Source organism: Aethalodelphis obliquidens, unplaced genomic scaffold (assembly GCF_003676395.1).
Source record: "Aethalodelphis obliquidens isolate GAN/ISIS:26980383/991018 unplaced genomic scaffold, ASM367639v1 scaffold10, whole genome shotgun sequence".
Lineage (NCBI taxonomy): Eukaryota > Metazoa > Chordata > Mammalia > Artiodactyla > Delphinidae > Aethalodelphis > Aethalodelphis obliquidens.
The window spans coordinates 507,224-527,233 of NW_020837954.1; the positions used below are offsets into that span (position 1 = coordinate 507,224).

Genomic DNA, 20,010 nt, shown 5'->3' on the forward strand with positions numbered 1-20,010 from the left:
TGGACTTGGTCTACAGTGTGATATATATGGGCTTGGACACTTAAAATCACTAAACGAATTAAAGCTTAAACTAATTATAGGTTCTCTTTCACTTCTTCCTATTTTCTTTTGGCTCAAATTCACTCTTTTATTTGCCTGCGTTGGGTCTTCATTGCTGTGCGTGGGCTTTCTCTAGTTGAGGCGAGCGGGAGCTACTCTTTGTTGCAGTGCATGGGCTTCTCATTGCGGTGGCTTCTCTTGTTGCACAGCACGGGCTCTAGGCTCATGGGCTTCAGTAGTTGTGGCACGTGGGCTCAGTAGTTGTGGCACATGGGCTTAGTTGCTCCGCAGCATGTGGGATCTTCCCGGACCAGGGCTCGAACGCGTGTCCCCCGCATTGGGAGATGGATTCTTAACCACTGCACCACCAGGGAAGTCCCCAACCTAGATCTTGATTTTTTTTTTTTTCAAATCTTAGTTTATTCAGCATTCCAGACCATGGGCTCTTCCTCCTCCTCCTGCCCCTTACAACTCTTCCCGTCTCGCCACCACTTTTCCAGTTTTATTTCTAAATTCATTTCTAAACTCCTCACAAGCCCACTCCCAAGTACTCCCCATGGCTGACTTTTTAAATTTATATATCTGACCTCTCTTCCCAACTATTCTGTAAGCTCCTTGAAGTTAAAGTGAACTCTTACAAGTTCCAGGCATCTGCTAAGTACCCAGCATAGAGAACACAGCCTGCACTCAACTAAAACTTCCATGATCGCTTTCAGGACTTAAGTATTTTTAATTTCCCCAACCTCTCTGCCCTGCTTCCCTTTATTCAACATCCTCCTCCCACATTTAGGGTTCTATTTCACCCCTCATTAATCCCAAGGGCTATAGTAGGGTACAGAGAGAGACCAAGGAACCAAGTTCCCTTGGCATGGGACCAAGATCCAAGTGGCAGAAGGACTTTTTATGGCCAAGTCTATGGCTTCAGGCCCTGCTGAGGTCTCAGTTTTGAACACATCAAAACTGATGTCAACAACAAATGTCATGAACGGAAAACTGTTTGTACCATTTGTAAAGAGGCGAGAGTAGTAAGGTTCTGAATGTACACTCTGTCCAAAGCCAGATCGCTTAGTTTCAAACCCTTGTTTCAGCATTTACCAGATCCATGATCTTGGGCAATACTAAACCCCTCTGTACCAGAGTTTCCTTACCTGTAACATGGGAGTAACAGTAATAACCACTTCACAAGATTGTGGAGAGGATTAAAAGAGCAAACACTTGAAAAGTGCTTAGATCTGTGCCTGAAATGTGAAAAAAAGCTCAAAAACTATTTGCTATTGTTATTGTTTACTATTATAACCTATAAGTGCCACAAGAAACATGCAACCCAAGCCCACATAAATTAGAAATATCTCTTGTGACTAATAATAATAATTGCTAGCATGTATGAAACACTCCCTAGATGCTCAACTTGTATTATCTCCCTAAATGTTGACAATAACCTTAAGAGGGAATTGTACATTATTAACCCCATTTTACAATTGAGAAGCACAGAGAGGTTAAACAATTTTCTCAACGTCACAAGGCCAGCAAGAAGGGAAGGCACATTTATTCCTTTATTGAATTACAGTGTCTCAGCAGGAGAGAAGCCTTGTGGGTACAAAGGTAAACAGTCTAGGCCCCAGCCTACAGGAAGTTTCAGTTTCCACAGCAGGGGAGGGGCAGGGGCGGGAAAGAGTAAACAAATAGTTACAACACCGTGTGGTAATTGCTATAATAGAGGCTCATCGAGAAAAGTGCTACCGCATCCCAGACACTGGGACAAGAAAAGTACTGAGAGCTTAAGGATTCAAAGGAAAGACATGACAGTTACGGAATAAGCAGTTGCCCTTTGACAGACGTGTCCTGTAACTAACGTTACACGGAAAGGACTAAACAAAGCAGAGTTAAAAGTGGAAGCTGAGCGCCTTCAAAGCCCAAGTGACAAGACCCTGCACGACCGGAAAGGCGTTAAGACGGTCGGGTGGGCGGAGAGTGCGTTGATTGGCAGGGGTGGGGCCAGGCTCGTCACCCGCCCCCTCCTCCGCCCGGGCTCCTCCAACCCCTGGGCTGGCGGGGGTACAGACTGAGCGAGGGATTGGGCGTTGTGCCGAGCCGCCTGTCCTCCTTCCCCGCTCCCCTGCCGCGTTCCGCGGGCTGGACGCGCTGGAGAAGTTGAGCAGCGCCCGGGCCGGCCCTGGGGGCTGACAGTCGGTAAAGTTTGGCCCAAAGAGGAAGTGGCCTCAAGCCCCAGCAGGTGGCGGCCAGGCCTGGACCGGGGCGCTTGCGGCCTGCGGACCGGCTCTAGGCGAGGGCGCGCCCCAGCGCCGGTCTTTCAGCCGATTTCCGGGGGTTCGGGGGCCGGCCTCGGGAGAGAGCGAGGCGGCAGCCGGGGAAAACAACTCCGAAGTTGGCGAGAGGCACCGCCCCTGCGCTCGGGCCGCCTCCGCCCCCCACCCGCCCCCAGCCCTGGCCTCCAGAGCACCGGTCGAGGAGCCCGGGCCATGGAGGCCCCTCAGGGAGGCGACACTGGGAGGCCAGGACGCCCGGAGCGGCGCCGCCTCCCCACTGGGTAGACCACCGAAGCTCCGGGACTTTTCTTGCACCTGCGGACGGCTCACGATGCTGCCGGCCATCCTTCTCCTCCTCCTGGGTAAGAAACCGAAAACGAGACTACTCGCCCGGCAACCCGCTCCCAGGGCTGTCACCGGGCCCAGGGGCTCTAGCTCCCTTCCTCCTACGTGGCCCCTCACCTTACCCTGCCTGCCCGTGCCCGGCACTGCCTGCCCCAATCCCCGCGAACTCTCTAGCCGCTCTCCTCAGCCCGCAGCCTCTCTCTGGCTTCCGTAGATCACCGTACCCACTCCATAGGCCGTGCTGCCGGACCTTCCTCCGAGGTCACACACCGCTGCCTTCCTTTGCTCCACCACCCCTTCCTGTAAACTACCCGGAAGCCGCAGATGGCTCCCTTTCCTACGTGACTCGCTCAGGTGAAGAAAACTCCGGAGCGTGACTCTTGCCCTTTCTCGCTCTTCCTCTAGGAGACGCTGTGGCCCACCCAGACAGGATCATTTTCCCAAATCCTGGTGAGTAGAGGATGCCCCTGGGGTCCCATGGGCTTGGTAATGAGGCAGGACCCAAGAGAAAAACTCTCTCTTCCTTGAATTCCTCTAGTACCTACCATAGTTTTAGAGTGGAGCTCATCCACCCTTTATTTTACAGATGGAGAAACTGAGACCTAGCATAAGCCCTCAGCTGGTAGTTATGTATTTTTTCCCCAAATATCCATCCTTGATCGGCCTAGCCAAAATGTAGTCTTCCTGAGGATAGAAACAGTATTTCCCGGTTCCTCCTGGCCCAGTGGCTGGCACAAAGCAGACCTCATATTGTTTGTGGTGTTGATAGTTAAGGTGGAACTATGATGAGTGTGGAGAGACAGGGGCCTGCTGAAGACTATGCCTCTAGAGTGTGTGTCGCTGGGGCAGGGGAGTTTCTGTGCTCCTTCTTGAAGAACCCAGGCCCTTGGAGGAGGCGTGGCATGGTAAGAGGCTCTCAACCGATGTCCCTACCTTCCTCTCTCTCTCCAGCCTGTGAGGACCCCCCGGCAGTGCTCTTGGAAGTGCAGGGCACCTTACAGAGGCCCGTGGGCCGGGACAGCCGCAGCTCCCCTGCCAACTGTACCTGGCTCATCCTGGGCAGCAAGGAGCAGACGGTAACGGTCAGGTGAGAAGCAGAGCAAGACCCTATTCCTTTCCCCCACCCCTCCTCCTCTACCATGGAAAAGACTTCAGGGATCTTCTCCATGGAACTTCCATCCCTGTCAACAGGGGGAAGAGTAGAATTAGACTTGGCCTAGTCTTCCCTAAAAGCCTGGCTTGCTCCATGGTGAATTGGAACTGCCTGGAGTGGACATCTAGCTTGGGTCTTGTCATCTCTGAAGGACAACAGAAACAGTCCTTTCCTCTAGAAACAGTCCTTTCTCTCTGATATGGCTGCTTGGAGGAGTCCTTCAATCCATTGCACATCCTTGCCTGGGATTCAAATCTATTCCTTCATCAGCTTAGAACCTTCCTCAGCCTCCCCAGACCTTTTTTTTAAAAAAATATTTATTTATTTTATTTTGGCTGCACTGGGTCTTAGTTGCGGCACGTGGGATCTTCGTTGGGGCATGAGGGATCTTTAGTTGCGGCACACAGACTCTTAGTTGCGGCACGCGGGCTTCTTCGTTGTGGAATAGGGGATCTAGTTCCCCGACCAGGGATTGAACCCACGCCCCCTGCATTGGGAGCGCAGAGTCTAACTCACTGGATCACCAGCGAAGTCCCTCCCCAGATCTTTTAAACAGTCCAGGTCTCCCTGGGCTCCTCCAACCGTGGGCCGTGGGGTTGGGGCCCATGTTGAGTACCTAGCTATTTGCTTCCCACAGCTCACTTCCCATGGATTTACCCAGAAAAGGGTAGGTGAAGGGAGAGGGCAATCTGGGCAGAGGTTGTTGGGGCAGAGAGATCAGAATGCCATGGTGATCTCAGGTCTCACCACTGGGCACTGGGAGGGGATGGTGAGTTCTGGTTAATTAAGCTGTATGGTAATTGCCGGTTACTGCTAGCACCAGACACAGGTGACAGTGCTGCAACAACAGGAAAGCAATGAATCTGTTCTAACTCAGTCCAGAACACAAGGCAGTTTTTCCAGAAGGCTCTAGGATGTACTCATGGTCTCATGGTGCCATAGGCCTCTGTTAGGGCTCTTGCCTTGATCACAAAGGAATTTGGCTAACTCCATTTTCATTTGGCTATTTGGATTGTGGATAAGCAGGTGTTCCTGCTTCTTGGAGTAGAACAGGCGTGACAACACTGGGGGAGGAAGAAGCCAGCAGTGGTCAAGAATATCTTATGGGGGCTTCCCTGGTGGCGCAGTGGTTGAGAGTCCGCCTGCCGATGCGGGGGACACGGGTTTGTGCCCCGGTCTGCGAAGATCCCACATGCCGTGGAGCGGCTGGGCCCGTAAGCCATGGCCGCTGAGCCTGCGCGTCCGGAGCCTGTGCTCCGCGGCGGGAGAGGCCACGGCAGTGGGAGGCCCGCGTACCGCAAAAAAAAAAAAAAAAGAATATCTTACGTCCTGCTCTCCTTCACCCCTGTAGGTTCCAAAAACTGCGTCTGGCCTGTGGCTCAGAGCGCTTAATCCTGCGCTCCCCCATCCAGCCACAGATCTCCCTGTGCGAGGCACCTGCCAGCCCTCTGCAGCTTCCTGGAGGCAACGTCACCATCACCTACAGCTATGCTGGGGCCAGAGCACCCATGGGCCAGGGCTTCCTGCTCTCCTACAGCCAAGGTGGGCTGGACAGGGCTGTCTGTAGTAGTGCCTAGTAGTGTCTAGTGTAGTGCCACTAGAACAGGCAGTGGAAGCCTGAGGGAGGAGGGGAGGATCCTGGCAGCTCCAGTGCCTCACAGCCCCTCTCCATGGTGCCTCTGCAGATTGGCTGATGTGCCTGCAGGAAGAGTTCCAGTGCCTGAACCACCGCTGTGTGCCCTTGGTCCAGCGCTGTGACGGGGTCGATGCCTGTGGCGATGGATCTGACGAGGCAGGTTGCAGTTCAGACCCCTTCCCCAACCTGACCCCGGGCCCTGTCCCCACCCCACCCTGCAATCACACCTTGGAAGACTTCTATGGGGTCTTCTCCTCCCTCGGATACTCACACCTGGCCTCAGTCTCCCACCCCCAGTCCTGCCTCTGGCTGTTGGACCCCCATGATGGCCGGCGCCTGGCGGTGCGCTTTACGGCCCTGGACCTGAGCTATGGAGATGCAGTGCACGTGTATGATGGCGCTGGGCCCCCCGAGACCCTCCGGCTGCTGCGCAGCCTCACCCACTTCAGCAATGGCAAGGCTGTCACTGTGGAGACACTGTCCGGCCAGGCCACAGTGGACTACCACACAGTCGCCTGGAGCAGCGGTCGGGGCTTCAATGCCACCTACCACGTGCGGGGCTACTGCTTGCCTTGGGACCGACCCTGCGGCTTAGGCTCTGGCTTGGGGGCTAGCGAGGGCCTAGGCGAGCGCTGCTACAGCGAGGCACAGCGCTGCGACGGCTCATGGGACTGCGCCGACGGCACGGACGAGGAGAACTGCCCCAGCTGCCCACCTGGACACTACCCCTGTGGGGCCGCTGGCACCCCCGGTGCCACAGCCTGCTACCTGCCTGCTGACCGCTGCAACTACCAGACCTTCTGTGCTGATGGAGCAGACGAGAGACGCTGTCGGCACTGCCAGCCTGGCAACTTCCGGTGCCGGGACGAGAAGTGCGTGTATGAGACGTGGGTGTGCGACGGGCAGCCAGACTGCGCTGACGGCAGCGACGAGTGGGACTGCTCCTATGCCCTGCCCCGCAAGGTCATTACCGCCGCGGTCATCGGCAGCCTCGTGTGTGGCTTGCTGCTGGTCATTGCCCTGGGCTGCACCTGCAAGCTCTATGCCATTCGTACCCAGGAGTACAGGTCAGTGGGAATGCAGCTGGCGGTAGAGGCGTGGGGACTGAGGGCGGGACAGGGCCTGTGCAGCCACAGAAGTCCAGAGGGCGCCCACGTTGGGGACGGGTTCTGGTGACCAGCTTCTGGGTTGGCTCCTAGGGTTGTCTAGCTTGGCAGGCGTGCTTCTCTGAGAGGGGGACCGGTCTAGATCTTGAAAGCCATCTCAAGGAAGGAGGGGGATGTCAGATGACTTTGGAAAGCCGTGGCCTAGCTCCGGGTGCCCTGGCTTGGGTGCAGAAGAAAGAGGCCTGTCCAGGCTGGGGCAGGCGGCTCTGGTGAGCAGCACCCGTGACCGAGCCGTCCTCGTCCCTTCCAGCATCTTCGCCCCCCTCTCCCGGACAGAGGCCGAGATTGTGCAACAGCAGGCGCCTCCCTCCTATGGGCAGCTCATTGCCCAGGGCGCCATCCCACCTGTAGAGGACTTCCCTACAGAGAACCCAAATGACGTAAGTCACCCTCCGCAGCCGGACCACCTCCCACTCCCAGCCCTTCCTTCTTTCAGGCTTCTGGCCGTCCCCACCCCCTCTGACTCTGGTGTCTTCATCCTCTCCTTGCAGAACTCCGTGCTGGGCAACCTGCGTTCTCTGCTACAGATCTTGCGCCAGGACATGACTCCAGGGGGCGCCTCAGGCACCCGCCGCCGCCAGCGGGGCCGCTCTATGCGCCGCCTGGTGCGCCGTCTCCGCCGCTGGGGCCTGCTTCCGCGAACCAGTCCCCCAGCCCGGACCTCTGAGACCAGATCCCAGGTCACACCTTCTGCTGCTCCCCCTGAGACCTTAGACGGCAGCACAGGTCCAGCCCGTGAGGGCGGGGCGGTGGGTGGGCAGGATGGGGAACAGGCACCCCCACTGCCTGTAAAGGCTCCACTGCCACCTGCCAGCACGTCTCCAGCCTTCCCCACTGTCCCCGAGGCCCCAGGGCCACTGCCTGCGGCGCCCCTGGAGCCATCACTGCTGTCTGGAGTGGTACAGGCCCTGCGAGGCCGCCTCCTGCCCAGCCTGCGGCCCCCAGGACCAACCCGGGCCCCACCTGGACCCCACACAACAGTCCTGTCCCCAGAGGATGAGGACGATGTGCTGCTGGTGCCACTGGCTGAGCCCGGGGTCTGGGTGGTCGAAGCAGAAGATGAGCCACTGCTGGCGTGAGGTGACCTGGCTCCCCTGGGTGCTCTATTCACAGTGACAGCAACCCTGTAGAGGGCAGCTCAGCTTCCCTTCCACTGCTTCCCTCCCTGTCCCTCAGTGTGAGGGCACCTGATGGGCCTCCCATGGATCCCATGTAGCTGCTATAAAGTTAGGTGTCCCTCAGGCAGGGAGAGGGCTCACACAGAGCCCCCTCTCTGCGCATGGCCAGAGACCACAGTCCTCCACTACCCTCTCCCCACACCACCACCATTTGGGTGGCTGTTTTTAAAAAGTAAAGTTCTTAAAGGGTCATAGGCCTGGACACTCCATCCTTGCCAAACCCACCCAAAAGTGGCCTTAAGCACCAGAATGCCAATTGGCTGGAGACTTCCAGCCCCCAAGGGGAGGATTTGGGCAGGCCCTGGGGTTTTGCCAATGGTGATCCCTCCCACAAGGCCTAGCTCATAAAAAGAGCACAGCAAATGCTTTTGTTCCATAGCCAGGTCATTGTCCAGGAAGCCAAGGTTGAAAATAAAGGAATCAGAAATTTAAGATTTTTGTAAATGAGCTGTGAGCATGAGCCCCGCCTCTCTGCCCATCTCAGCTTATGCTCCCCTCACCTTACTCCTCCCTATGAAGCCCTTTGCTCTGCCCTCCACCTCCTGGCCTTTTCCTATTTATCTTCCAACCACCCATCCTTGTTTTTTATACCACTCAGAGGGTAAGAAAATTCTAGGAACCCTAAGACTAACCCTCTCCACCTCCACTCGCTGCCTGGGGCCCAGCTCTACAGTGACTGACACCAGCAGTGAGCACCTAGCCTCCTTACTCACCGCCAGGCCGGAAGTCATGAGCCCGCTGGGCCCTGCAGCTGAGAAACTTCCCATTTATGGAGTACTCGCAGAGCACTAATCACAGAAGCAGACTGTCCCTGGTGAAACACTCCTGCCCTCCATCCTCCACCCTACCAGGCATTTTCAGTCTGTCCTAGGCAAGACAGATGAACTCGCAGCCAGGATGCCTCAAAGCGGGAAAAGATGCGTCCAGAGAAAAATCATAATCATTCAGGGTGTGAAGATGCTAGCATCACCTTGGCCAGATCCAAGAGGTCTTCCTGGAAGAGGGCCCAAACTAGATCCTAAAGAATGCTGTCAGTAGTTGGTATAGAATTGTGAATTTTAGGCAAGGTGAGAGTCCATACGATAAGCAAACTAAGGGGACAGTAAGGGCTAGGGCTGTAAGAGGGACCCTGGACTTCCTGAGAAAGGGGCGCAGGAACACAAGCAATAGCCAGAGCCGTAGAGCTGGAGAGGGTAACGGAGGAGGGGGGAATGATCTGTGAGAAATGTTGGGACCCAGCCTGTGGTAAGCAAGCTGACAGAGCGGTCCCAGAGTTTAAAAGGAAAATCAGCCAGGACAAAGGATTTAGAAAGAGCCTGTGGGAGTGGGTGTGATGCCCACAGGAGCAGAGCTGAGGCATTCCCTAACAATCAGTCCCCGGAGAAAGGGCTCCCCCTTAGGCTCCCTTACCCTTCCTGCCTGGCCCAGCCTATCCCCACCTCCCTGGTGGAGGGGCCCTGTTGATGACACACTGCCAGCATCCTCACACCCAGCACTAATTGCATACCGTTCCCTCTCCCAGCAAGCAGGAGCCTAGGGAAGTGGCCGAGGGGACATAGTACAGTCCTGGGACACTGGCATCTTGGCTTGGGGAAGACTCAAGCACCTTTCACTCCACGCCCTCTCCAGAGATTGGGGAAGGGGCTCCAGAGATTCTCATCCTTGCTTGCTGTTCTCCCTCTGGGCCTGCCTTCCCCAGTGTAAACAATCACTGGGTCCCACCAGCGTTAGGCCCAGTGGAAACAGTGAGGCAGGGAATGTTGATTTCCCCTCCCATGCCTCTCCATCACCTGGCCTCTGCCTCTCCCTGCTCCTCTTCTTCTCCATAGCCAGCTCAAAACCTTCAGCCTGATATCCTCATCGTTGTCCTGCTCCAGACCTTTCACCTCCTAGGGGTATTTGAAACTTGAAAGTGGACAGAGATTTAAGGTAGAAGAATGTTCCTCATGGTGGAACGCTTCAGAATGCTGGAGGGAGGACTTGAAGGTAGAGTTCACTAGGAAGCCCTGTGCATGTAGATTTATGGGCCTGAAAGAAGATTCCTCTACGTGCTGGGTGTGTGATCTACGAGGTGCAAGCAGTAACACCGTTTTTGTCAGCCACAGTGAAGCCCCAGGTGGCGGGGAGAGGGGACTGACCTTGTACAGGCAGAATGGGGAAACTAAGATAGAGGGTCTTACCCAGGCAAGGGTGGGGCACTAGGGGGCTGTCACCCAAGTTATTTTCACCACGGCCCAAGGAAAAAGAAATGAGGCGACTTCAGATCCTATCAGGATAGACACCACTGTCCAAGGTGCCCAGTATCGGGGGTGTGGGACTCATGCAAAGGCCCTTGGTGGGGAGGAGGGAGGTGATCTCAGTTATGAGATGGGGATCAGGCTGAAAATCTGAGATAAATCTGAGCAGATACCAGAATTCGGTCCTTAAGGAGCAGAATCTGGGCCTGAACCAAGCTCCAGGCCACGCTGGGAGGGGAAAGGGACCCCCAGCCACACAGCCTGAGACTGTGGGAGCACCAAATTGTTGGGCAACCTGCTGAGTGCCAAACCCTTTATCACACGTAGCTAACCCTCACAACAAGGCTGTGCCGTGGGCATCACAGCCCCAATTCACAGGCTCATGAGCAGCTTCAGAGGAATACTGCTCCAGTCTCTACTGAGAGGCAGACTTAAATCTGGATCAGCTCGGTTCCAAATCTCAGTCTGTCCCACTATTACACAGGACCTCCAATTCCTGAGGGAGCCTTGACCTGGGCAAGTGCACAGCCTCTTACCAGTGGGACAAGAGAGATGGTGGTTCAAGATGAAACCAAGCATGCATCTATGGCCTAAGGCTGGATTGAGGGCAGGCAGAAGTCATGGTCAAGAATCTTCGCTGGGGTCTCCAGCCACTGACACTCTTATCTAGTATCATAGAAATGAATTCTACCACCTAAATGAGTTTTCCAGAAACATAAAGCTCAACCCTTTACAATTTAAAACTTTTAAAAAACTCATTCTGGAAGGAAATCACTCTAAAACATTACACTCATCCTCAGCCCATCCGCACTATAAATCCTTCTGGATAGCTGAGGATCATTCATAGACACCAAAAACCTCGGCAGCAATGTTTTCAGAAGCTGTAACAGTGTCAGAAAAGCAATTTGCCTTAATGCCAGGTGACCTTGGACCACTTTTTAAATGCTTACAACTGCTTTAAAAGTTTTCTGTGATATTGCTTCCCTTGCTACCAAGCTATCAGGGTCACTAGCTGCTGTAAATGTGCTTCTAATCTTTGAGCACAGGAACACACATGGACACATTAAAATTGTGAATAGGGCTTCCCTGGTGGCGCAGTGGTTGAGAGTCCGCCTGCCGATGCAGGGGACAAGGGTTCGTGCCCCGGTCCGGGAAGATCCCACATGCCGCGGAGCGGCTGGGCCCGTGAGCCATGGCCGCTGAGCCTGCGCGTCCGGAGCCTGTGCTCCGCAACGGGAGAGGCCACAACAGTGAGAGGCCCACGTACCACAAAAAAAAAAAAAAAAAAAAAAAAAAATTGTGAATAAAGTAAGAACAAGTAGGCTGTAACTGAGGACTGTAGAGTCTGTCCAGTGAGTGAAGCACATGAAGACTAGCTGCTTAAGAGTTCTTTCTGCTCCCTCTAGACCCCACAACGTTACCCTGTAGTTGACCTCCACATAAGTGAAGCGTCACTGCACTAGTAATCCCTAGATCACTATTTGCTTCTTCAATTGGAAAAGTCCACTGAAGATCGCAATATAGATTGTCCCCAATAATAGGAGACAGCTGGAATATTTAAGACAAGGAAGGCAGCATAGCATAGAGACGAAAAACAGTCTTTGGCATTGGAAAGATCTGGGTGGGAATCCTGGTGTCCCCATTTTCCAGCTGCATGATTGATTTGGGGCACAGGCCACTCACCCACCACTCTGAGCCTCAGGGTCATGAGGATGAAAGGAGAGAATGCAGGAAGGTGCTTAGCACAGCATCTGGCAAAAATGGGGAGAGAAGGGGCCAGGAAATCGGAATGTGTGTTTGGGTCCTTGGGGGCACCGGGAAGACAAGAGTGGGAGCCTGAAGGGAAAGGGACCGGGCAGAAAAGGAGCAGTAAAGGAGCCCCGCTATCCTGGCTTCCCTCCTGCCCCAGAGGTAGGTGTCATTGTGTGTCTGCCCTGTGTAGCCCAGAAGGCCTGGGGCTGCCCCAGAGAGCACTGAGAAGGGGGCTGGCACCTGCACTGGGGATTGGGAACTTCTAGAGGGCTAGCTGTCTCTCCCTTTTTTCCTGCTCTGATTAATACGAGGTTGGTGGGCCAGGCAGGGAGGGAGAGATGGGGAAGAAGTCCCCACAATGGTTTGTACCCACCTGAACCTAGTGAAAAAATGAAGCTGCCAAACAAAGCAGCCATGTCTCCTTCCTCAAAGCCCCCATCTGCCTAGGGGCCAGGCCGGGAAATGGGTACTGCTGTGGGCCTTAGCCCAGAAGGGGTAATATGGGGAAGAGGGGGTGGCAGAGAAGCTTGGTGGCGGGGTGGCTGTCCTCCTGTCCCTGCGTCTTTTTTGGTTTCTTCCTTTAGCCCCTCCATTTAGCTACTGAGCTCCCACTCTGGGCTGAACACTGGGCTAAGGGGCTGGGATACGGAGACAAATCACACATAGTCCTGGCTCCTGGAGAAAGACCACCCAGGCCCTGGGTCCTTGCCTCCTCCCATCCTCAGCTCCCTTGCCCACTGACCCCTCACCCCACTTCTCTGAACCCGTCTCTTCTGCCCCTCTGACTTTGTTCTGTTCATGTCTTAACCAGACTCCGCAGTGTGTGTGCTCCCAGAGGGAAGCGACGCAAAGGGGGCGGGGGGGGGAGGCAGAAAGGAGGGAATCCCGCTGACATCACGGCTCATTAGCATATGTGACCTCATCAGGGGGTGGGACTGTTTCCCCAGGTGTCTAGGGGGAGGGCATGGGGGGGTGGTATTTAAAGGGAAAAGCTGACAGTGCTGCTGAGTGAGGGAGCGGGTGCTGCAAGCCGCCAGGCTGCACACGCACACGCACACCGATGCACACGGACCTCGACACCGACATGGACACGGACACAGAAACCACAGCACTCTGCCCCGCCAGCAGCCACCGGGCCTCCCCGCCAGGGACGCCCACACCAGGTGAGGGCTGAGCTGGCAGGTGCTGGCTGCAACCATGGGGGTGGGAGCTGAAGCTTTGGTGGGGAGGTCAGAACTAGGGGTTTAAGGAGCTCGAACGCAAACAGCAAGAGGGGAAGAGCAACTCAGGAAGTGGGGAAGCCTCCTGCCCACACTAGGACTGGGTCTCGTATGAGGTGTGGGGCTAGGGGACAGAGGTGGGCTGCCTAAATGTCCCCTCACCCATCACCCAGGGCTTCCCTGGGGAAACTGGTACTTAGCCCCTAGGTCTGCCTCATTCCCAAGAGGTTGGGACGGGCAGGAGGGAAGGGGGAAAGACGAGGGGCAGCCCACAAGCCTGGGAATCACGGGCAGGGGGCTACCCTGGGGAACCGTTTTGAGGGTTTCTCTGGCTCCTGGAGGCCCTGGCTGCCAGTCAAGTATTGATCCTGGGCTATTTCCAGCCTCTCTCTATCCCCCTTTGTTATGTCTGTGGTTCCTCCTCCAGTTACCCTGGCCCGTGCATTGTCACTCTCCCTGCTCCTGCTCTCTCGCTATTTCTCCTCCTCCCTCCCTTTCTCTCTCCCTCCCTCAGCCTCACGACGAACACAATATTCTGTCAGACTCACAGGGACAGCCAGGGGTGCAGAAGGATTCTCACACACAGACATGCATTGGGGGATGCTTACCTACAGGGCCATGGGAAGAGGCAGCCCCTTTAACACACCCATAGAGACCCAACACATACATCTCAGTGAGCAAAGGCCCTTCCCTGGGAACAGACTCCCCACAAAGTTTTTGACTCTATCAGTACCCAACCCCAGAACCTGGGCAGCAGCTTCAGTTCATCCCCTGTGTGGGGATCATCAGTGTAGGAAGCAGGAGGGGGCAGGGCCTCCCGGTGGAAGGAGGGGCAGCCCCCGGCCAGAGGCCTAGTCTGGGGGTGTGCCTGTGTGTCAGTGTGAAGTGTGAGTGGGTGTGCAAGCCTGCACACAGGTGCCTCCCCTGCATGGGGCATGTTTTGAATGGGTTGTGGCTAGAACCACACTGGGCAAGCCTTCAGGTCAGCCCCTGGGAGCCCCACCAGTTCAGGCTTCTGGTGGAGTTCAGTGGAAGAAGGTCAGACCAAAGATTCTCAGCTCCTTCTGGGTCACGGTCATGGACTGGGCCTCTGAGGCTGGAGCAGCCAGGACTGAGTCCTCTGCAGGTGTCTAGGCATACCCCACTCATAGCTTCCTTCTCTTTGCCCCCCGAGAAGCAGATGCTACACTGCTGAAGAAGCCAGAGAAACTGTTGGCAGGGTTGGACTGGGGCGGGCCACCCCCTGCCCCGGGGGCCCCCAGACGAAGAGGAAGTATGCCTGTCCCCTACAAGCACCAGCTGCGGCGGGCCCAGGCTGTAGATGAACTTGACTGGCCACCTCAAGCCTCATCCTCTGGCTCCTCTGACTCCCTGGGCTCAGGGGAGGCAGCCCCCACCCAAAAGGATGGCATATTCAAGGTCATGCTGGTGGGGGAGAGCGGCGTGGGCAAGAGCACCCTAGCAGGCACTTTCGGTGGTCTCCAGGGAGACAGTGCTCACGAGCTGGAGAACCCAGGTATTTGGGGGAGCCCTGCAAGAATTGAGGGTGCCTCTGGAGCCCTAGTCAGGGATGGAAGAGCTCAAGGCATGAACAGTCCTGGAGGCCAGAACCTAAGAGAAACTGTTTCAATGCTTTCTGTGGCAACCTCCCTGGAGGGAGGGATCTAAAGGGCTGGGATCTAAAGCATCCCTGGTTACCAGGTCTAACAGGTGTTGGGGAGCCTCCTAATGGGCTCTATTCCCTGTCCCTATTTCCCAACAGAGGACACCTATGAGAGACGCATCATGGTGGATAAGGAGGAAGTGACTCTAGTTGTTTATGACATCTGGGAACAGGTGAGAACTAAGATGTGGCTGCAAGCAGGTGATGAAACCTGGGAGAGCTGAGGAGGGGCAAAGTATGGCTGAAGGCTGAAGGCTGGTGGGACTACAGCCCCTGGTTTTAACATGTAGTGGAACCTGACCTTTCATATATATTGTCTCAGAGAGCAAAGGCTCACACCTATGCACACACCATGGTATTGAGAGCTGCTGTCTGGTTTCCAGGATCTTCTGACCCAGAGGAAAGTTAGGATCTGGATTCGACAAACCCTGCAACTGCAAGCCAGGCTGAACACCCTGAAACTGACCCCCTCTGTACATTTTTCAGCCTAGAAGATCCTGATCTGAGAGGACAGAAGCTCAGGGCTCTGTAATGTCAGGGAAGGGGAAAAAAGTGAGGACTTGTGAATATTTGGACATAAATGATTACTATGCAGAAACGAGAGGCCAGATTACACACACTTGAATAGCATTCATTTTTTAAGAGCTTAAGCATAAGAAAGTAGGATGGGCTGTCTAGGATCCTATGTCCCCCATTCGCCCATGTGGAGCTCACATTACAAACTTCTCCCTCCTCCACAAACGCACCCCGAGTATGGAGATTCTGCCATTAACTAGCTCTGTGTCCTAAGCAGGTGGCTTCTCCCTCACATCCTGGCTCCTCATCCTTGAGGTGTAAGGTGCTGGGCAGGTTCTCCCATGCCTCCAGCCCTGACATTCCACGACTCTCTGCCCATCTGCAGGGGGATGCAGGGGGGTGGCTGCAGGACCACTGCCTTCAGACGGGGGATGCCTTTCTCATCGTCTTCTCGGTCACCGATCGACAAAGCTTCTCCAAAGTTCCAGAGACCCTACTACGGCTCAGGGCTGGGAGGCCCCAACATGATCTGCCTGTCATCCTCGTTGGAAACAAGAGTGACCTGGCCCGCTCCCGGGAGGTCTCACTGGAGGGTGAGTACCCTGAACCTCATCCATGTTTGCAATCTCAGGGAACCCTCTCCCTTCCAGGACACCTCTTCTCCATAAGGCCTTTTAACCTCCTGGGTGCACAAAATTGCAGTTAGCCCCAGGCTAGGGGCAGACTCTCAATGCCCACGCCTAGGACCCCAGACTCCCTTCTCCTCCCCCTCACCTCTTCTCAAGGCCCCTTTCTCCCTCCCCCTCCACACCACCACCGCCCTCCACTTAATCCCTGCTTGTTCTATCAGTTGCAAGAGATCCATTTGCCCCAATCCCTTTCCACTGCACGCCCTGGGCCCCCCAGGCCCAGCCTCGCCCGGCCCCGGGCCCAGCGCAGCCCCGTGGGTGGGCGGGCGGGCGCCTGAACACGTCCCTTCCTGCAGAGGGCCGCCATCTGGCAGGGACACTGAGCTGCAAGCACATCGAGACGTCGGCCGCGCTGCACCACAACACGCGGGAGCTCTTCGAGGGAGCGGTGCGCCAGATCCGGCTGCGGCGGGGCCCGAACCGCGCTGGGGGCCCGCAGCCCGAGTGGGGCAGGCCCGAGGGCCCCGCGCCGCCCACGCGCCGCGAGAGCCTCACCAAGAAGGCCAAGCGCTTCCTTGCCAACCTGGTGCCGCGCAACACCAAGTTCTTCAAGCAGCGCTCCAGGTCGTGTCACGACCTCTCCGTTCTCTGAGCCGCGGTCGCTATGGTCACCGCGGTCGCCATGGTCACCGCGGTCGCCATGGTCACCGCGCCCTCCGCTCGCCCCCTCGCCCCGCCCCGCCCCCGTCCGGCTTCCTCTGTGAAGACAGTCTAGGAAACCAGAAACTCCCGGGACGCCCCGGTGTGACTACGGGAGCCGGGCCCCCCGCCCCCGGACCCCGGCAGGCGTCGCCCCACCCGCTCCGCGCGCTCTCCGGTTACCTCCCGGCCTCGGGGCTCCTGGAAGGCGAGGACGCTGACCCGCGGGGGTCGTGCAGCGGCTGTTGGGCGGGGCGGCTTCCGGCGGGCGGGGAGGAAAGTAGTTCTGCGAGGTATTTTGTTTTGTTAATTCACGCTTGACCACCTCTCCCGTAAAGAGATGCTAAAAGCAAGAACTGGAAAAGTGCTTTGTAAACTCCTTTACAGTTTTCCACCTTTGTACTCAGCGCGAATATGCCTCAACTTTAAGAGATCCTTAAAGGTAAAGACACGGAGCCGCTTCTTTGAGACTTTCCTAAAGCGTCCTGGCTCTGATCTGCTACACTTGTGCACTTTGCCTTTAAGAAGTTCTTAAAGGCAAGGGCCTGGAAGCGCTGTTCTTGTGAATTGATTGTGATTTACCACAGCACTTCCCCTTTAAGGTTATTAAGGGGAAGGTGTGCAGAGACTTGCCTGAAGAGCTGAGCGGTGGCAACCCGCCTTTAGCCAGGTCCCAGGAGGCACCAGCAAGGCAGCCACCCTTCCCTTTTCAATAAAGAATTTTTCTACTGCACTTGCTTACTTTGACCCTCTGTTCTCAAAATCCCCCCACGGAAGGGATGGGTGGATTTAGGTTCCTTGCTCCTCTGAGCCTGAGTTTTCTTGTCTGTAACGGTTCTAGGGAGACTCCGGAACTGACTTAGTCCTGGAGTAGTCATAACAAGGGGCAAAAGGCCCCTAAAGATTACGGAGCCCAGCTTGTCCCTTTGCCAATGAAAAAACAGACCTGGAGAGGAGCAGGGACCCGTTAGAATTAATTTGGTAACTCGGTGACCAAGTCCCCATCACCTTACCCCTTACCGGCAAAGAGCCCGCTGGAGGCTACATTTTTTTTTTTTTTTTTTTTTTTGCGGTACGTGGGCCTCTCACCGCTGCGGCTTCTCCCGCCGCGGAGCACAGGCTCCGGACGCGCAGGCTCAGCGGCCATGGCTCACGGGCCCAGCCGCTCTGCGGCATGTAGGATCCTCCCGGACCGGGGCACGAACCCGCGTCCCCCGCCATCGGCAGGCGGACTCTCAACCACTGCGCCACCAGGGAAGCCCTGGAGGCTACATTTTGCGCCTAGAAGTACACTCAGCTGTGGCCTGGGCTGCTTCAAGGTGGAGCCACATCCAACAGGGAGGCCCATCAGCTGGGGCATGATAGGGTTGGCCTGCACCTCCCCAGCTGTCACCTGCAAGGTCCCTGTGAGAACTGAAGCTGTCAGTGCCTCCCCTGGGGACGCCCACGCCTGCTGCTGCCTGAGCTAAGAGTCTGAACAAAGAGCAGAGGCAGCAGTTCCCCTCACCCCTAGACATACAATACAGCTACCCGAGCACCTGAGGGCCAGGCCTCCACTCTACCCCACCCAACTTCCCAGAACTCGATGGAAAGAGGGATGAGATGTCTCCTGAGTCCTTGCAGCTGTGGAGGAGCCGAGGGGGACCAGCCCAGCACAGGTGATGAGATGATGATATGAATAATGACACTATCCTTAGGACTTTATCTCAATTCTTTAATGACTATATGGTGTCACTACCTCTTTTACTGTGGAAGAAACAGTAACTTGCCTGAGGTCAATAAGCAATAGAGCTGGGATTGCACTCTCGTCTTCTTGATACTTAATGGTGATTGTATCCAGCCTTACATCTGAGGTTCCCCTTCAGTGAGGATGAGGGGAAGAGGGAGAGGGACAGTAGAAAGAATGCAGGGGACACTATGGGCAGAGCCATGGGCAGTGGCTGTGGTAAAAGGGCCAGAGAAATTACACGGCAATAGTGGCGTAAGCCAGCTCTAAACTCTGGGGACCAGGAACAGCGGCAGTGCAAATTGTAAACTGCAGGAAAACACACTGGGCGCGTTAAGGGACCAGATGGTCCTATAGTTGCGTTGAAACCTCAGGGACATGAAGAGGAGGGCTGAGATGAGCACTGAAAGGAAGTTTGGGAGCCCTATTGCAAAGGACCTTAAATGCCAGGCAAAGGAGTTTGTGCCCAATTCTGTAGGCAGTGAGAGTCACTGAAGGGTTTTGAGTGTGTAAGTGACATGATGGGGCTGATCCTTTGGGAAGGGGAGGCAAGGAGATGGACTGAAGCAGCAGAGGCAAGGCCTGAAGAGATGAGTTTAGGGGACAATCACAGAAATACACATGGAAGGTAATGAAGGACCACACTGAGGGAGATGGCAGTGGGAAAGGAGAGGCGGCATGGAACTTACAGTCAGAATCTGCGGGACTTGCAACTGAGTGGCTGGGTATAAAGACAGGGAGAAGTTGCAGGTGATGGGAGGATGGTGAGGAACTGGGAGTTAGGGGGCAGGGGAGGTAGCCGGTAAATGGCTCCATTTTGGAGACTCTTGAGTTTGAGATGCTCAGAAATACATCCCTGGACAGCTGAGTCTGAAATTCAGAACAAGTTAGGGCAAGAGACACAGATAGGAGAATAATTGCCATACCAATGGTAGTAGAAAAGCCAGAGGAAAGGATGAGATGCAGGGCAGTCGCACAGGGCCCCATGCTTAGTTTAATGCTCTGCTGTCACTTGAACGAGGCTCCTTGAAGAAGGAACCCTGCATTTTCATTTTGCACCAGGGACCCACTAAGGGAGAGACTAAGAGGGTGCAATACAGGCTGGGATCCTTAGCCTCAAACCACACATGGGTTTTAGGGGTCTGTGATTCTTGTGAAATGGTACAATCTGATGCGTTTGTGCAGTCATGCATTTGTCTAATAGGTTCATGAATTTCATCAGATTTCCAAAGGGGTCTGTGACCCAACAAATCACAAGCCGGGATGGTACTGACTGCTGCTGAGAAGGGGAACTGGGTGGGTGGACGACAAGTGTAGGAGGTTTACTTTTCACTGCATGCCTTTTTTCTACCTTTTGGGTTTTTAACTATGGCTAAATAAATAACTTTTTAAAATAAATTTATTTATTTTTGGCTGCATTGGGTCTTTGTTGCTGCTCGCGGGTTTTCTCTAGTTGCGGAGAGCGGGGGCTACTTTGTTGCGGTGGGCAGGCTTCTCATTGTGGTGGCTTCTCTTGTTGCAAAGCACGGGCTCTAGGCATGCAGGCTTCAGTAGTTGTGGCACGAGGGCTCAGTAGTTGTGGCTCACAGCCTCAGTATTTGTGGCGCATGGGTTCAGTTGCTCCACAGCATGTGGGATCTTTCCGGACCAGGGATCGAACCCATGTCCCCTGCATTGGCAGGCGGATTCTTAACCGCTGTGCCACCAGGGAAGTCCCTAAGCTAAATCATTTAAAACAAAACAAAGCTTTGGTGTTCCAGAGAAAGAAGAGGGACCAAAGAGAG

At 55.3% G+C, this 20,010-nt stretch overlaps 2 protein-coding genes and 1 long non-coding RNA gene across 4 annotated transcripts; 2 read left to right on the plus strand and 1 right to left on the minus strand.

Moving 5' to 3' along the window:
- Positions 1-1,561: 1,561 nt before the first annotated feature.
- On the minus strand, positions 1,562-3,069 carry LOC113622565 (uncharacterized). The gene is made up of 2 exons (XR_003433571.1): positions 2,876-3,069; positions 1,562-2,664 (listed from the first exon to the last, which is right to left on the minus strand). It is a non-coding gene; the product is annotated as an uncharacterized LOC113622565 (long non-coding RNA).
- LRP10 (LDL receptor related protein 10) lies at positions 2,068-8,216 on the plus strand. The gene is made up of 7 exons (XM_027110777.1): positions 2,068-2,668; positions 3,057-3,101; positions 3,603-3,738; positions 5,156-5,346; positions 5,490-6,507; positions 6,857-6,986; positions 7,098-8,216. Exons 1-7 carry the CDS (start codon positions 2,638-2,640, stop codon positions 7,683-7,685), a joined length of 2,139 nt encoding a protein of 712 aa, XP_026966578.1. The 5' UTR covers positions 2,068-2,637; the 3' UTR covers positions 7,686-8,216.
- A 112-nt stretch (positions 8,217-8,328) lies between these two features.
- On the plus strand, positions 8,329-17,233 carry REM2 (RRAD and GEM like GTPase 2). 2 transcript variants are annotated; one of them, XM_027110779.1, is made up of 5 exons: positions 8,329-9,770; positions 14,168-14,509; positions 14,756-14,829; positions 15,558-15,765; positions 16,158-17,233. In XM_027110779.1, the coding sequence occupies exons 1-5, from the start codon at positions 9,722-9,724 to the stop codon at positions 16,451-16,453; spliced, it is 969 nt and encodes a 322-aa protein (XP_026966580.1). In that variant the 5' UTR covers positions 8,329-9,721; the 3' UTR covers positions 16,454-17,233. The 2 variants fall into 2 exon arrangements, with proteins under 2 accessions (XP_026966580.1, XP_026966579.1); XM_027110778.1 differs by lacking the exon at positions 8,329-9,770 and adding an exon at positions 11,321-12,936.
- The last annotated feature ends 2,777 nt before the right edge of the window (positions 17,234-20,010 follow it).

Excerpts from the sequence above, each read along its gene's own strand:
- LRP10 (XM_027110777.1), top strand. The coding sequence starts at position 2,638 with ATGCTGCCGGCCATCCTTCTCCTCCTCCTGG. Across the intron at positions 3,102-3,602 it reads GATCATTTTCCCAAATCCTG|CCTGTGAGGACCCCCCGGCA; the intron begins GTGAGTAGAGGA and ends CTCTCTCTCCAG. Across the intron at positions 3,739-5,155 it reads GAGCAGACGGTAACGGTCAG|GTTCCAAAAACTGCGTCTGG; the intron begins GTGAGAAGCAGA and ends TCACCCCTGTAG.
- REM2 (XM_027110778.1), top strand. The coding sequence starts at position 12,834 with ATGCACACGGACCTCGACACCGACATGGACACGGACACAGAAACCACA. Across the intron at positions 12,937-14,167 it reads GCCAGGGACGCCCACACCAG|AAGCAGATGCTACACTGCTG; the intron begins GTGAGGGCTGAG and ends TTGCCCCCCGAG. Across the intron at positions 15,766-16,157 it reads CCGGGAGGTCTCACTGGAGG|AGGGCCGCCATCTGGCAGGG; the intron begins GTGAGTACCCTG and ends CCCTTCCTGCAG.